This window comes from Chrysemys picta, chromosome 6 (assembly GCF_011386835.1).
Source record: "Chrysemys picta bellii isolate R12L10 chromosome 6, ASM1138683v2, whole genome shotgun sequence".
NCBI classification, from domain to species: Eukaryota; Metazoa; Chordata; order Testudines; family Emydidae; genus Chrysemys; species Chrysemys picta.
Genome location: NC_088796.1, coordinates 94,903,267 through 94,921,353, shown reverse-complemented (window position 1 = coordinate 94,921,353; position 18,087 = coordinate 94,903,267). Strand labels below are relative to the sequence as shown.

Sequence of the window (18,087 nt, the reverse complement as noted above, 5' to 3'; positions counted from 1 at the left end):
ATTGTGGTATGTCATTAGCCTGTCCCTTTCTCTCCCGATTCATACAATAGCATTTTACTCTAATCGGTAGCAATTCTACAAAAAAGGCCATTTTTGGAGTTAAATGCACCCACCCTACACACACCTATATCATTTGGAAGCTTATTTTACATATGTTTAGATGAGGTATAATGTGGAGCTGCCAAGTAGTGCTGTAGGTCTACAGGTGAGATGAAACAGTGGTTCCCAGAATGAGGGGGAAAAAGTGGCCAATTTTTTTTTTGCACAGTTCCAGAAACACTGCCACATGACTATGACTACAGTTTTAGTTTAAGTTAATTTCAACACCTTGATGTGGTGTTTACTGATCAAAGGTACCAAACGAAAGTGTACAGAGATTTTTATTGGTTTTGCATGGGCAAGTATTTTTTTTCCCCAAATGAAGCTGTTTAGATATGGCTAAAATCAACATTCTGCAATATAACATGAAATGTTTTCACACTGCATATTCTTAATTGTCAAAATACATATCACAAGTAATAACAATATTTTCTATACTTTCAATTAAAATTTGCTGACCATATCAATTTTACGCTGACGATTGCATGCCCATAGTTTGTACCAGAGAGTGGGAACATATAAACGTACATGAATTCCTAATGTAATGCTTCTCTATTGTAAGTTTTACTACATACAATGTAGCATCTAGTCTGCCCGATGGAAGATTTTAATTTGTAATTGCCTTTGCATGTACCACTAGCCTTTGAAATATTCTATAAACTAGCTTTTTAATTCAGTGACAGTTATACACAGGTCAGTATTACTGTTAGATGACAATACACAGCTTCATACAAGGGTTCAGTCAAAGTGCTCACTAAACAAAAATGGTAATTTTGATACTAATATTTAGAACTAATTCTGTATACTTGTACAAAATGAAAAATGGTGGCAATGTTAACAATATACTTTGGGAATTTTATCTCTATAGGAAAGTTACAGTATATGAAGACATGGAAGTACAAGCCCCTTTAAGCTTCCATCAAAGATGATGTGCCACCAATGTCCTCTGTCACAGGGGCTGTTTTCAGAAATATGCAAGCAAGTTGAATTTGGCATGTCACAGTTGTACTGAACCAAGGAAAGAAAAACAGACTGAATCTGATCAGAGGCCATCACATTCATCTGATTCTATTGCCACCACAGCAAGCACATCCTGCAGCGATTGGTCCTGTTGCATTGTTTGCTTGAGAAAAACCACGCAAGAAAGACAAGAGAGCAACAAATCTAATGGAGGCAGCATTTCAAAGAGGAGAAGATGACATGTTCTGCAGAATATCTGTGGAAGACTTAATTGCTAAGGATGCAGTTGAAGAGATAGACAATGATCTTATGTGCCAGAAGGCTCTTCTCTTGTCCAAGCTGCTAAAAAGATATTAAGCTCTGCTTTCATCAGATGTAGAAACTGCAAGCTATTCCAGTAGCACATTACAGACAAAATCAGAAAAACACTATGGTTCTGCAATTTCATTCCATGCACAGCATGGACAAGGAAAGTCTACCATTGCTCTGTGGAGAACAGTAACATTAGCTGATACTATTCAAGCTGCTAGTAATCTGAAGCAGGTACTCAAGTCATCCAAAGATTTTGGGGATGTTCTTTTGGTGAGTGAGCCTGATGCACGGTTGATAAAGAGGTATTTAATTTAGCCAGCAATGAATATCATCCTTCAGAAGATATTCAAAGGTGCTTCTCAATTGCAAAGTGCATATATTTAACAATTCCACAATTATCACACCATGAATTTGGGTCGTCCAATTAATTGACATACTACAGCTTCATAACTGATGCAGAATCCATGATGAGCTGAGGTGGTCCATCACTAGTGCTCCAAAAACCGAAGGAGAAAAACTCCAGGAGGTGTGTTTATTCCAAACGGAGATGTACCACTTGATGCCGCTGTAATTCTCATCCATTAAGGAGATGATAATATAGGGCAGGGGTGGCCAAACTGTGGCTCCGGAGTCACATGCGGCTCTTCAGAAGTTAATATTCGGGTCCTTCTATAGGCACCGACTCCTGGGCTGGAGCTACAGGTGCCAACTTTCCAATGTGCTGGGGGGTGCTCACTGCTCAACTGCCCTTGCTCTTCCTCCCTTCCTCCCCACGAGCCTCCTGCATGCCACAAAACAGCTGTTCGGGTGGTGCGGGGAGGGAGGGGGAGGCGCTGGCAAGGCTGCTGGGGGGCTGCTGACGTATTACTGTGGCTCTTTGGCAATGTACATTGGTAAATTCTGGCTCCTTCTCAGGCTGGCCACCCCTGATATAGGGTATGTCTACACTGCAGAAAAACACCCTTGGCTGGCCCAGGTCAGTTGATTTGGGCTCACAGGGCTCAGGCTGCAGTGTTATAAAATTGCACTGTAGACATTTGGGCTTGGACTGGAGTCTGGGCTCTGAGACCCTATGACAGGGGAGGGTCTCAGAGCCCAGGCTCCAGGCCAAGCATCCATAAAGTTGCAGTATAGTCCTCCAATCCGAGCCCAAGCACCACAAGCCCAAGTCAGCTGACCCAGGTCTGCTGACCCAGGCCAGCTGCAAGTGTTTTATCGCAGTGTAGATATACCCATAGACAAAAATGTAGAGACCACTGATGGAAAGAAGGCCTTCTACTCAATGGCTAGAGTGGTATTTCAAGAACAGTCTGCAGATATTTCTTGTGATGCTGGACTACCATTGAACCATGGGAAAGAAAAGACACTTACTTTCTCCAGGCAATCAGAATTTCTTATGCTATCTGAAGCATCTGAAAAACCTAGAACACCTCCAGAACAGACTATGCATGAAAAAATATTTGAGAAAAACTCATTACCTACAAATGAACACTGGCTGAGATCTCTCCTCTGGTCTTTTAAGACTACTACCTTGTGATGTCTTACCAATACCAAATGACAATGATATTGTTAGAGAGACAAGGTGGGTGAGGTAATATCTTTTATTGAAGCAACTTCTGTTGGTGAGAGAGAGAAACTTTCAAGCTTACACAGAGCTCTTCTTCAGGTCTGGGAAACTAAATTAACTAACTAATCGTCCCTTGAAATATGCGTTAACTACTTATGTTTAACAATCTGTTCAAATCTTGCATTTAGCAGTGACACTTGGAGTTAGTTTCCCAGGCCTGAAGAAGAGCTCTGTGTAAGCTCAAAAGTTTGTCTCTCTCATCAACAGAAGTTGGTCCAATAAAAGATACTACCTCACTCACCTTGTCTCTCTAATATCCTGGGACCAACATGGCTACAACACCACCGCATATAACAATGGGTGATACTGTTCACATTCAAGTGATTGTATTTTGGACTGGTTTCAACCACAAGCTTGCACCAAAGAGTTAGTGCATATCCACACGGCAGGTGCATATGCACTAACTCTAGCTCCAAAGAGCAAAATATGCCACATTTATAGGCAAGCTGCAGATATGATTGATTTGGTTGACTTAACGTACTACTGTGGATGCCAAACCAGCTGCCATGGCCACAGTCTATACTAAAATACTGAAATGTAAAGAAATGTCAGCAGCTCTAGGACAACAGCATGCTGTTCAGATCAGGGATTCAGACCATCTATGTTGTTGCTCAGCAAGTGAAATGGACCTTCCCAAATGAACTTGGTACCAATGTGATTCACTTGGGTGGTTTTCACACCCTGTGCTGCTTTATTGCATGTACTGAGAAATTTTGAGGAGACTCAGGATTGCTAGACCTTGTTGATTCTGATGTACATGTAGCTTGCACTGCAGATCAAATGCTTGCTGGTAAGCAATTCAGCCATGCTCTATGTGGCTTGACTCTAGCATCTGAGGCCTGGAGCATGCTATACAAATGTATTATTAGATTTTGTTTTACCATTTAGATAGTTATTGTAAGGCTGTGAGGTCAAAGAAATCCAATTTTATGTCCTGAAATACAGTCATTAAACTAACAGAAAGGAATGCAAATATTTCGCAGTGGTCATTTTAACACGTTGATGGTGTCACTGTTTACCCCATTTCTATGGTAACAGAAATGCCATACCTCACCTTAAAGCAGACACAAGTTTTCAGATAATGTATGTCTACATGCTTAACTTGAAGTCAAGTGTTTGCAGCAGAAGTTAGCATTTTTATTACAAACTATTTCTTAGTGACAAAATCTTACTTCCAAAACAAAATGTATAAGTATAGTTTCATTGTTAAGTGATTACAAATAAATACATATTGGCCAAGTTTTTCAAAAACAGGATGTTAAAGTTACGCTCCTAAATGTTTAGCCACCATATTTCAGGTGGTATTTTCAAAAGCATAAAAAGTAACTTTGGAGCACAATTCCCAATGACTTCAAACCCTGATGAAGGAGTATAGCATACTCAAAGCTCTTCAGCCTTTTTAACTTGTGAAAGTTCAATGTATCAGATGGCAGAGTTGGTTTCAATTATCATACAGGGGCTCTTTGTATCAAATTTTGCATTTGATTGAATTGTTCCCCCAGTAAGGATGTTACTGAGACCCTACACTTGTCATTTTCAGCACAAATTTTTGTAATGTGAGATTTCTCAGTAAAAGAAGTCTATGTAAAAAACTTGCTTTAGGAAGGGCGGTACTATCTGTCCCTGAGATTGTATTACATTTAAGCCATTTGACAGGCTATTTTTATCACATATAGCATCTATGTACCTTGTTCAAATAGACATAACTATGCTGAGAATAAACTAAGTGAGGTTTATTCTTCCAAGAAGATTAACTTATCCCATCAGTAATGCACAGGGTTTGCAGTCTACTTTGTGACTAACCACAAATGTCTCAAGTCCACTTCCACCATATATACGCATGTCCCGATCGTGCCACTTTCCTCTGCCTTTCTTTACCTTCTTGTACTAAGATCTACCTTGATTAGTTTTGATATGGTGCTATTATTCCTTGTTCTTTTCTCACCACTTTCTGCCTCTATTTACAATATTTTGTATCATCAGAAGCTGGGGATCTATCATATTCAGTTTCTTTCTCTTCCACTTGTCTATGTATTCCTTGAATAGCCTCCTGGATTTTGCTAATTCACTCTTCCTGTACCACCCACATTGTGATAGGCCTCTCTCTGAGACAGTATTCTCTGCATGACAGCAAAATTCTCATTCTCTGACGTGTGTTTGGAGAGACTTCTGTTTACACCTTAGAACAAGGTTGGCTAGCTCCATTCCACAAGAATACATAATGCCCATCTCTGTTATAAAACCACAATATCTTGTCTTTAAACTGTATGTTACAACATGTAAATCTTCAAACACACCAGAATAGGAAACTAAGACATACAAAGAAGAAAATCTCAAAAGATCTACTGGGGTGAAGTAAATTTTTTTAAGTCCCACCTTTTCCTATTATTGTCCATTCATCTAAGGTGTTGTCTGGTATTGTATTGTCCAGGTGAAAGACTGTAGCACCATCTTTAACAAACAAAACACACACCTACACTACCCCACACCTCCTTTCTGGTCATGCAGTCCTTGCTATCTTCCTTTTTTACTTCCTTTTCTTCCTTAATTACTCATAGAATCTTGTTATTAGGATGATGGTTGTACTTTGTTTCCATGCTCAGGAGAAAAAAAGACAGATTCCCTTTCATTAGCCATGATTTTCCCCCCATTATAGTTTCTCTCCTTTGATTTAAAAAGGAGAGCAACAGAACCCCATCTTGAGCTGAGGAAGCAATCATTCCATATTTCTTCTTTCTTTCTCCAATTCTGCAACCAGATTCCCACTCATCACCAAGCCATGCAGCTGTTGGCAGGTCAGTTATTCCTTGTCCTAGAACCAACTTCTCTACCAAGGTTCATTGTTTCCTCAAGATCTAGGATAACCTCCTTCAGTTTTTCCCCCTCCTCACAGGTAATCAGCTGTCACCTTGGCATCTCTTTCCTATCCAATCAATATTTTTACTAGTTTATCAGCTTCTAATATCACCTCCTGTGCTTGGTTTCAAAGAAGTCTCTTCAGAATGGGTCAGTCTTTGTTCAACCGCCCCATCCAGGTTTAAGGCCAACTGTTTGGTCCCTTTTAGTCTACAGGAAATGTTATGCTACCTTTTATTACTTTACCCTGCCTCTCCTCCCTCCCTATTCTTCTGTCTGTTGTCTTTTCTGTTTGTTTGATGCAGTCTAAGTTCTTTGGAGCAAGAACCCAACAAGTACTATGCAAAGATATGTTGCAATGTAAGGTTGGAGAAAGGTTCCTGAAGAGTTTTAATGTTATTTTTATTAAATATAGAACAATTTGGATATAATTACATGTTATAATAATGGTTATAAGTGTTTACATAAAACAGTATTTGCATCACAACATTAAATACACCAAAATCTAACATGATTAAGTCAAGGCACTTGCTTTCTATATACGACTTTTCTTTCCTTTTCTGCATGCCGGGAGCCTCCCTTAAAGATTAGGCAAGCTGCAGCAGAAAATGACAAATTGTTAGCTAGCTAATGGATCATTTCTTACAAACCAGTTATCTGACACTTTAAAATTTATTACACTAAGCTTGTGCTTCAATAAAGTACTCTTTACACACCACAAATCACCAGTGCCTCAATAGATGCTGTCTACAACACTTTTTACAAACCTGTTTATTAAAACAAAAGCACAAGATAAAGTCAGCAAAAATGGTTTCAGTACTTACAGTTCAATTTCAACCAAGCCTTTTGAGCACCCTCGCTTTACATACAGGCCTACCTGCAGAGGAAAAGTTACAGGAACCATTATTCTAAAATATTAAATACAAAAGGTATCTATTAAACATATATTTAAAAATCAGACTTAAAAGACAATTTAGATTTAATGACTGATTTGGAATAGGTATGCCAATAACTAGTACCAATTTACAATGCTGCCATGCATACAATTCCCTCATATGTAGTTACAATAAAGATTATGCCTGGGCAATAACTAGAGAAATCCTGTTACAAGGAAATTAGAATTTTCTACAAAACTTCTGCCTCCCTCCCTCTCTAAAGCTTCAGTTTCTTCTACAGGGGAAAGAGAGAATATGGCTCTTTTTTGTCTAAAAAGAGCTCTACAACAGTTTTTTGTACTTCATGATTTGCTCCAAGACTGATGCCCTATATTAGACTGGCCCTTGAATCAAGTTACACAGAAGAAGGAATTTTAGACAGTCACATTGCCTACTGCTAGAAAATACAAATGAATGTGATTAAGATATGAGTACACTAATTTAGCTCCAAGCCCATCTATTTTTACAAAAAATCGAACCCTTTGGGCATGGGGAGGAAAAAGTCATTAAGAAGTCTGGAACATTAAAGGGATTCAGCCAATTCCTGACAGCTATATAATCCATCCATTATCACTAAACCAACTTTAAATATACCCTCTTAATTTTCAAAAACACATATAAAAAGGTCAAACCAACAAATAAATAGATTAGAAAATCCTACTGCCTATTCAAAAGGTCCACTTTCAATATACCATAAATACACTACACTTTCATAAAGGAGAAGTGTATTATTAAAGAAAAAAAATGAAATTTTATTCACCTCTAACCAAAGTTCTTAAAGATGGACTCTACATATTCATATTCATGGAATACACTGACAGTGCAGCTCTGATGGTGGAACCTTCTTGTAGCAGTGCTCGTTGGAGCATTTTACTATCAGGGCTGCAATGTCACTGCAATGTATGAACAGGATGTGCTGAGCCCATCCAAAGAAATATTTAGTGATTCTCTACACATAGAGTTGTTCCCAATTAACCCCATATGTTGACATTCTTACTCCGGAATAAGAGTTATTTGTTCCTGCTTAGCTGAACATGTATCTAAAATGCATTAAGATAAACAGGTACAAGGCACTCTTATTCTGGACTAAGTGTTCATATTGCCAATAATGCTGTCAAATAACACATTTCAACACTCTATAAGGCTCTTACCCAAAAGCATTATGTACCCCCAAATCATCTAATTTGCTCTCTAACACAAAGCCATTTGATATCAATTATCAACTGATAAGTACCTCAGACTTTCACAGATTCCATGCATTTTGGAAGCTCTGATGAAAAAGATTTAAAAGTGATTAAAGTAATAAAGTGAAACACTGAAAATGTAGGAATTAACACTATTCCTACATGCTTCAATTTCTCTAAGTAGGCTGTGTTAGCTGGAAAATTTAAAGCGGTCCCAACATGAATCAAGTGCTTCCAGACCGAACACAAAAGCTCAGTCAGGTTAATAAGCAGAAGACCAACATTACTGCTGCAGAGCTCTTTGTAGAGCTACAGCAGAGCTGGACAATTCAGAGAGGTTTTGTTTCTGCAGCAGATTGACCTGCTGAGGTATTATTATCCACCTGGAGTTTACAAAGCACCAGGCTATTCTACTGGAGTGGGCCCTAAATTATTAAGTTAAATGTCTAGATCTCAAAAATTTGCACTCACCTTGTCTGCACGCCCTATGAAAGAAGGTTTTCCTGCCAATCCCAGACAAATGGCACAAACAATGCTTGACTTTCCTGTTCCATTAGCTCCTACTATCATGTTCAAATGGGGTCCTGGAGATACTTCACAATTATCATATGTTCTGAAAGAAACCATCCTTTTAGGCTAATAGACAGTGATATAGACCAGAAAAATCAATCACAGTTTCATGCAAAACAAGCATATTTGCCTCAGCACCATTCTGACATTGTTTTAAATATGATAAAGCAATACTTCTAAGATTGAAGTCTTTTCTAACATTGTTTTCTAGAAAAGCTCAACACATGGCAAAAAACCCTAATCCCATATCATTTAACAGTGTAATGAAAATATACCAGCTGCAGCACATGTCTATCCTTTACCGTGACGACTGCGGAGAATGAAAAGCTTAGAGTAAAATCCTGGCTCCACTGAATCAACTGCATAGCCCCCCTTAACATCAATGGAGCCAAGATTTCATCCTTAATATTTTACCCGTCTGTCAAAACAGCAACCAAAAAATGTTAGTCTTTTATGGAAAATGGACAAGTTGAATTTTGCAAGGCTGATTTAAACACTTTTTGTTCAGTTGATTGTTTCTACGTCCGTCAGATTTGACTCAGGCTAGGTCTACACTACCCGCCTGAATCGGCGGGTAGAAATCGACCTCTCAGGGATCGATTTATCGCGTCCTGTTGGGATGCGACAATCGATCCCCGAATCGACGCTCTTACTCCACCAGCGGAGGTGGGAGTAAGTGCCGTCGACAGAAAGCCGCAGAAGTCGATTTTGCCGCCGTCCTCACAGCAGGGTAAGTCGGCTGCGATACGTCGAATTCAGCTACGCTATTCACATAGCTGAATTTGCGTATCTTAAATCGACTCCCCCCTGTAGTGTAGATGTACCCTCAGGTAGGCAGAGGGCTGTCTCCTGTAGTTGCAGATCTTAGAAGGCATAACCTGTACCAAAGGCCTGTGTGATACCACAGCAAGCCAGATCTAAGATCTGCAGCATAGTTCCCAGCTTCTGTCAGCAGACTGAAATTTCCAGTCCAATCTGAAATTTCTGTGATAAATTCATTTAGTTACAAAATCTGAGAATTTTAATTAAAACTAATATTAAAGAGCTCTTTGGGGTGAAGACAATGGTTTTGTTATATGTTTGTACAGTGTCTAGCACAGTGAAGTCATGATCTATTACTTAGTTCCTAAGTGCTAATGCACTACAAATAATTAATACAATTAATACATCAGTACTGTACCTCCTGTGCATTTATTTTTACATTAAACTTAGTATCTTCTACTGTCCATTCCTTTTAAATTTTCCAATTGCCAAAAAGATTTTACTGACAACACTTAGCCGCACTGTAGAAGAGCTCAGGGATATAAGTAATGGCTTGTCTTCATGTACAGTGGTACAGCTGTGCCACTGTACCACTTCACTGCAGAGGCTACTATGGGCACGTCTTCACTACCCGTCGGATAGGCGGGTAACAATCGATCTATGGGGGATTGACTTATCGCATCTAGTGAAGACGCGATAAAATCGATCCCCGAGGGCTCTGCCATCAACTCCGGAAATCCACCGCGGCAAGAGGCAGAAGCGGAGTTGACGGCGGCGCGGCAGCGGTCGACTCGCCGCCATTCTCACAGCCAGGTAAGTCGACCTGAAATACGCAACTTCAGCTATGCTATTCACGTAGCTGAAGTTGCATATCTTAGGTCGACACCCCCCCCCCCGTTAGTGTAGACCTAGCCTATGTCATCGGGAGAGCTTCTCCTGTTGGTGTAGTTTGTCCACCTCCCTGAGGGGCAGCAGCTATGTCGGTGAGAGAAGCCCTCCTGTCAACACAGTACTGTCTACCCAGGGGTTAGCTGCAACAGTTATACTGATAGGGGTCTGTAAAGTAGATCTCCTGTAAAGGGTTTGGCTGCTGGGGATTTTGGCACCTGAAGAGGAGTGGGAGACAGGCTGTGGGGCAGACAAATAACCTAAATGTTTCTTCTTTAAAAGATCAGCAGTTGAATACTTCATGCTGAGGCTTAAACCGCCATACTTTAGGTGTCAGTGTTAATCTATTGTGATACATAAGGCAGTCCACACCTCCAAAAGCAGTTGTTTCCCAATCTGCCTGTAGAGTCAGGAAGACATCAGTGCTGACTTTACATTTACCTTTTTAAGGTTTCTGGCCCCAGCCGTAACGCTAGAACAGATTTTTCTGGAGGTGTGGAACACGAAAGGCCTGGGAAGGCCACCGCGGAAGCTAGCCAGTACACGGCGTTTGTGAATGCCCAAGCCGCTTGTGAATGACGGCCAGGTGCTGTCCAACACTGAAGGTACAGCCATGACACACACGCTGCCCGTCTTACAAGGCGGCCGACACCCGGCCACTCTAGTCTCGTGAAGCCGCTAGTGCGAGGAACTAGGCCGGCCCCAGTAGCCAGAGCCCCAGCAGTTAGAGCACCCGGGGGGAGGCAGAAGCCGCACCGGCCCCACTGGCAGAGCAGCGGAACCGGCCAGCGAGCTCTGCCCACACGTCTGGGGCCCCCGCGTTCCCACCCTGGAGCCGGGCTCCCTCCCACAATCGCACGTGACAGCAGGGGTGGCGCCGCCAGCGCCCAAGGCCCCATTGGCGACCCAGCCCCAGGCCGGGCCGAGGGGAGCCTGGCGTGATCCCCTGACTCCCGGAGCTGTGCCCTTAGCTGAGTGCCAAATACCCCCGTCCTCGCAGCCCAGCGGGCGGCGAGCAGGGACTCGCGGTGCGGCCGTAGCCCCCCAACACGAGCCGCAGCCCCCCCCCCGCCCCGGCAGCAGGGGGCGCCGCACTCACAGGAAATTCTCCATAGTGACCCTGACTATAGAGCCCTCCACGAAGGGCGACTGCGGCTGCTCCCGGCCGCTTCCCTCTGGCCCGGCAGCCCCCGAGCCTCGCTTACTCCACCCGGCGCCGCTGCCGCTAGTGGCGGCCCCGAGTTTCCGTTTGCCCGGGGCCGCCATCTTTGCGCCAACCTGAAGCACCGCCCACCACCTGAAACTTTTGTCGCGCGCCCTTAAGCTGAAAACGAGCCCGACACGCGCGCCCTGTTCCCATTGGTAGACAGAGTGGGACGGAAGGGGAGAGGCATAGTCCGTTGGCTAATGGAACGCCGGGCGTCACGTGAAACCTCACTGGTTGAAAGAGAGGTGGGGCCAAGTCGTTACTTTCAGTTCAGTATAAAGGGTCCGAACGCGCGAGACTGATGGAAGAAGCCTTCCCACAAGCCAGCTAGCCTGCTTGGGCACGTGGTGCATTTGTGACGTTGGCTGTTGCGGGCTTTCTGATAGGGCTTCTCTTTTAGGGTTTTATATGGTGATTGGGGGGGGGTTGGTAATAGCGTCCCAACTTGAACCCTTGTCTCCGCGTAGATGGCGCGCCTTATTTGCATACAACGGAATCACAGAGGGTTGTCCCCCATCTTACAAGAAAACTGCCTACGCCTCGCAGCCTGCTGTGCAGCCATCAAAGACTACATTGCCCAGCACGCAGCGCGGCAAGCGGGCAGCGCCGTTCCTTGTGACTGGCTGAGCATTGCATGCTGGGAGACGTAGTTCTCTTGAGCCCCCTGCCCCTTCCCTACTCTGAGGGCTGCTGCTCTGTGGTTTGGGGTGGGAGGAGGTCTCTGTTTTCCCTGGCGGGGCTGTTTGCCCTATGCGCTAAGCAGGCTCAGCCTTTCGGGCTGGGGAAGGAGGGGAATTGCTCACCCCACCAGCTGCCTTCACCCAGGGGCATAGGGCAACGCTGAAACTGCCTAGACCAGTCTCCGACACTGGGTTTCTGCATTAAAGTGGTTTTTTGTTCAATGATAGTGACTTTTAAATCTGTAATAGAATGACCAGGGAGATTGAAGTGTTCACTTACTGGCTTATGTATGGCCTCTCTGCCATGTACATTGGCCAAACCGGACAGTCCCTCAGCAAAAGAATAAATGGACATAAATCGGACATCAGGAATGGTAACATACATAAGCCATTGAACAAAAAACTTCAGAAACAGACTTCAAAGAGAAACAGCAGAACTAAAATTCATTTGCAAATTCAACACCATTAATCTGGGCTTGAATAGAGACTGGGAGTGGCTGGCTCATTACAGAAGCTGCTTTTCCTCTCCTGGAATTGACACCTCCTCATCTATTATTGGGAGGGGACTACATCCACCCTGATTGAATTGGCCCTGTCAACACTGGTTCTCCACTTGTGAAGTAACTCCCTGCTCTCCATGTGTCAGTATATAATGCCTGTATCTGTAACTTTCACTCTATGCATCCGAAGAAGTGAGGTTTTTACCAACGAAAGCTTATGCCCAAATAAATCTGTTAGTCTTTAAGGTGCCACCAGACTCCTTGTTGTTTTTGTAGATACAGACTAACATGGCTACCCCCTGATACTCAAATATAGTAAAAATCTTAAATGAGTTAAACTGTATGCTAGAATCTCTATGGATATAAATTCCATACTTGAATAAGAGTATAGCAGTAGGAATATACTACCGACCATCTGACCAAGATGATAATTATAACATGCTCTGGGAGATTAGAGAGGCTATAAGAATAGAAAACAGTAATAATGGGGGATTTTAACTATCCCCCATATTGACTAGGCACATGTTACCTCAGGACGGGATGCTGAAATAAAGTTTCTAGACACCATAAATGACTGCTTCTTGGAGCAGCTAGTCCTGGAACCCACAAGGGGAGAGGCAATACTTGACTTAGTCCTATTAATTTCATTAAAGCAGTCCTATCATACCATGTGCCAGCAAGAGGATCTTCAGGAGGGAAGGTGATCTTATATTCCGAGGAGCAAGGGGCAGGAGAGAAGCTAGGAGCAGGGCTCAGATGATTTAGGGTTAGTCAGATGAAGAGTTCCTGGCATGGGGACAGGTTAGCAGCTGGTCTCTTAGTATTGTTTGCTGACACCAAATCCCTTACATTTTTATTATGGATCAAAGTGCCATTTTTAATTCACTCCTCTATCCCCTCCCTGATATTTGAAATTGGGAAGCATAAAAACTATTGCTGTTACAAAAAAATGTATTAAGATGATTTCAAACTGAGGGTGGTGTTATTGTCTTTTCCACAAGATGGCAGCATAATCTAGCAATTCTTCCACAGAGAAAGAATTTTAAAGGCATAGGGGATATATAGTAATTAATAAACAACTCCTTCAGGAATATGCATGTTTTAGCTATTTGCAATCAACTAGGGAGCAGGGGCAGAGATAACCAGCTTCCATTTTGAAGGCTGATTGTATGGAAAATTAGTCATAGGGATTGTTCCTAAAAGTCATTGGTTATTCAACATCCTTTCCCCTCCTTTTGAGGAGGACCCTCAACAGATTCATGTTAGGGGTGGGTGAGCATTCCACCATCACTATTGGAACTGGCAGGACTTCCACCAATGGCATTAGGGTTTCTGCAACTTCCTTTCCTTACACCTGAGCTGACACACTCAGCTGCCAATGTAGCTTCCAGCCATAAAGAGTGGAGCAACTAGATTAAGGAGTTACATGAAAGTAAAGCTGGAGTAAGAGTAATGAACCAAGCCCTTATCTTAAACCAAGATTAATCTAATACTGGGCCAGAATCTGGTCTCATTTACACTAGTGTAAACCCAAAATAACTGTATTAAATTTGATATAAACTGTGTAACTGATAAGAATTTGTCCCTCTTAAGTAATAAAAATATGCAAAAAGATGAGGTAATAGAATATACACATACAAACAGCAAAATAAAGAAGACAATATTACAAACAACCAAGGAACAATGAAAAGGTCTGTCCTGCTCTCAGGACAATGCCAGTTTTACTGCAATACAATTTGTTTCCAGAACAACCAAATATAAACCATTGAATGTTTGGGATCCTGTAGTTGCTTTTGAAGGCTCTGTTTACATAGGTATACTGGAATAGTCCACAGAACTAGGCTCATAGCAGTTGCATGAGGATTTATTTTTAAGGCTTCTGAAGAGATTTTTAGATGGCTGATTTATATGACGTGTCACATAGCTTAGGTATCAGCCTCAATTATTTGCTTTGCTGTGGTCCAGTTATGCTGCTCCAGTGATGCAAGGTGCCATATAATAGATGAAACTGGCCTCCAGGTCCAGGATATTCCCCTGGTGTAGGGGGTTTCCTACTTGGCACAGACTGATGGAATGACTATGCTGTCTCCCTCCCCTCTCATAGCATAGAGACTCGCCAGTTGGGGGAGTATTGTGCATGCTACCTCTATTCTTAATTGGCCATGGCCATCAAGGGGTCATGTGCTGCCCTGAGGCTGTGAATTCAGGAGGCACAAAGTGGCCTAAAGGCACCTTTTCTCTTCCCCCTTTCATTCCTCTGTCTAGTGCAGTGGTTTTCAATCTTTTTTCATTTGTGGACCCCTAAACAATTTCAAATGGCGGTATGGCCCCCTTTGGAAATCTTAAGACATAGTCTGCAGACCACCCACTGTTCTATGGCAACAACAACATTTTTGTGGACCCCTTTGACATAGTCTATGGACCCCATGTTTAAAATCACAGGAAGTATTGGTTAATTAACACATCTTAAGATTTTTGTTTAATGTATATATTGTATTGAACAAACTCAAATCCTTTGATTGTGCCTCCAATGTTAAAAAAAAAACACACCAAAAATCCAGCTGATTGGAGGCATAAGGTAAATCTACACAGTAAAAATAAAAACCCTGCAGCAGCACCTTGGGGTAAAAATAGCAGCACAGATGACTTTTTGGCTTGGGCGGGAGCCCAGGCTCTGAGACCCACCCCTATCACCAGGTTTCAGAGTCTGGGCACACACACCCCCAGCCCAATTTTTGGCCCTGTAGTGTGCGAGCCCCACGAGCCTGAGTCAGCTGATGCAGGCTATGAGACTTGCTGCCTCAAGTCTTTTGTGCAGTGTAGACGTACTGATAGAGGGCCATATCTTCAGATGTGGCCAAGCAATGTTTAGTGCAGCTTGTGGAGGTGGGGGTAGTGGATTGGACTCTAGATGCAAATTAGAGCAGCCTGAAGTCTACTCCAATATGCACCAGGTGCCAGCAGTCCCAAGGGACCATTAAAGCAGCTGGGGATCACGGGTGTACAAGGGAGCATTGGCCACTCCTGTTTCCTGGGCCACATACCCTGTTTCAGCAGCCAAAATGGGGACTGGCATAGGAACTGTTACAATGTCTACATACAGAATCCTTCTGTAGTTGGTTACATTGGCTTTTGGGCTGCTCTGGGTTCCTGCAGTGCCAAATGTACTGAAGGATCCAGCCCATAATTTGTTCTGAAAATTCTAAGCTTGTTTGCATATCATCATGGCAATAACTAGAGAACATAGTGTTTGAAGTGGAGCAATAAAATAAGACATTATTCAAAATTACATTTTATTAGATAGTTTGGTAATTTTAAAACAACCATATTGTAATACAAACACACATATAATGTCTTAAGAGTTAACAGATTATGTCAATTGAGTTTCTTTTTAACATAAATGCAAAACATTTGTGGTTGGGTAAAGTATATAAAAAGTGTGATGTAGAAACTGACATTTAAAAAAATGAGGCCAGCAGTCCAAATAAAGCATGCCTCCTCTATTGTATGCAAACCAATAGCAGTGTATTTTAATATGGTATTAACTTACACTGAATCACACTGGAACATTGATGGAAGTCCTTTTGTTATTCACATTGATGGCAAATAGATTCATTATAGTAATTAGTCTGGCAAAGAATAGTGAAAAATCCATTCATATGGAACATTTAAAGTATTACCAGTAAGAGACTACATTTTCCCAAAGAGATTTGTCATCATGAATAATTGCTTTCAATGTGTAGGATGTTATTAATATCCAATATTATTTACTTATTTCAAAATATTTATGTCTTGAAATAAAAACAAAACCCACTTTCTACCCAACACAAAACATTCATTGAATGCAGATTTAAGATAACACATCAGATTTTAATTGTGCCCTTTTTACCTTCTTCTCTTTACCTATGCGACAAAAAAGATTTACCAAAAAGCATTAGTATTTTATTGCTTGATCTGTGCAAAATGGGAAGCCTTTATATAATAACTAATATCACATGCAAAAGAGAAAAAATCCAATAAGAACCATCTAAGAAGCCCTGAGTCAGTAACTTTGTTACAAGGACAGGAGTGCGCTGAATTATTCCTATACATCGGTGACATATTCAAAATAGTCCAGTATTTATCGTTTTATACAAAAAAAGGGGAGGGGGATTGTCTAGTTTCTCACATATAACTTACATGGTGCTTCATTCATTTCAGCAGAACTTATTTAATACTCAATTTCATTTAAGTCATCAGAATCCCCGGATGAATGCTGAGTAATTTCTCCCATTTCTAGAACAGAAAAGAGGGAAGAGTATTAAGTGTTTTCATATTTCTTTATCATTTTTACATACACAGAATTGAATTACCATGTTGGACTTTGACTAAGAGACTTGGCTTACACCCATGTGCCATGGGATCTTTACTTACCACAAGCTATCAGGACTCTGGTTTTACATCTCATCAAAAAAATGGCTTCTCCAGCAGCACGGTGGTCCTTAACACCATACTACTGTGGGACTGATTCAGTGTTGACTCGGAAAAATAGCACCGACTCACTAAAACCACTACCTGTAGTACCTAGGTGTCTCCCAAGAGAATTATAAGCAAGTATAAAATTTACCTATACAGGGTCCAGCCTGGAACAGAATATCATCTATAGCAATGTCACTTCTTAATGACACTCCACGAACTGCTTCAAAAATAATCTGTAAAAACAACCCATATGGTTTTCATAAATATCACATCTAGAAAAAAGTATATCTTTTTAAAAATGCAAAACCCCGATGCAGGCTATTTTAAGATATAATATAACCCCAATGCTGTTCTAAGAAAAATTATATGCTCAGTGATTAGCATATTTTAACAGACTTCATTCTAATTGGTCAGAGAACTGGGATGCATGTGACACCCAGAAAAGGCCAATCAAATCTCAGAATTTGGTATGGAACTGTTTTGTCCTAAGGATGACTGATAAATAATCAGTTAGTTTTCATGATATAATGCTTCTCTTGTTTTTTCATTGCCTGAGTGTTGTCCTTATCACCTGGGCAAGTTGCAAGGGCAGAATTTTGTGATAAACCAGCAAGTTCTTCCTCTTACTCCCGTAGTTGAACTTAGCTCTTAATAAAAAGCAATTTTTCTAATTAATCTCTAGACATTTAAGACAAAATGAACCTATCAGTATATGTTTTCTATTAATGGTTAATGATTTTGGGGCTAATCTTGCTCCAATAGACATTAGAAATGTTACCACTGACTTTAATAGAAGCAGATGCAGGTTCTTATTGAATACACCAGAGTTAAAATCCTGGCCTCATTGAAGTCAATTGCAAAGCTCCATTGACTTCAACAGGGCCAAGATTTCACTCCAGAATTACTGAGGCACAGCCACAAGAGGAAACACAGCAGAAGGGGTCTCTGTGCATTCTTAGAAATATTTTTGATAATCAACAAATACTTTTTTATTTGTTAAGTTCTAAGTGTATGAGGGATTTTTTAATAAACCAAATATAAGCTCGGAT

At 41.4% G+C, this 18,087-nt stretch overlaps 2 protein-coding genes across 3 annotated transcripts in view; both read right to left on the bottom strand.

The window, feature by feature from the left end:
• SMC5 (structural maintenance of chromosomes 5) overlaps positions 1-11,556 on the bottom strand; it is a 79,207-nt gene extending 67,651 nt beyond the window's left edge. Inside the window, 3 exon segments of the mRNA XM_005297775.4 lie at positions 6,679-6,731; positions 8,445-8,586; positions 11,293-11,556. Coding sequence (XP_005297832.3) covers positions 6,679-6,731; positions 8,445-8,586; positions 11,293-11,459 — 362 coding nt within the window. The 5' untranslated portion in view covers positions 11,460-11,556.
• Positions 11,557-15,859: 4,303 nt separating this feature from the next.
• MAMDC2 (MAM domain containing 2) overlaps positions 15,860-18,087 on the bottom strand; it is a 92,353-nt gene continuing 90,125 nt past the window's right edge. For both annotated transcript variants that reach the window (XR_010588631.1, XM_005297778.5), the window contains exons 13-14: positions 17,187-17,271; positions 15,860-16,855 (exon numbers count right to left, since the gene is read on the bottom strand). Coding sequence is in view for 1 of the 2 variants with exons in the window: in XM_005297778.5 (XP_005297835.2) it covers positions 16,791-16,855; positions 17,187-17,271 (150 nt within the window). In the remaining variant the exon portion in view is untranslated. The remainder of the gene's footprint in view (positions 16,856-17,186; positions 17,272-18,087) is intronic.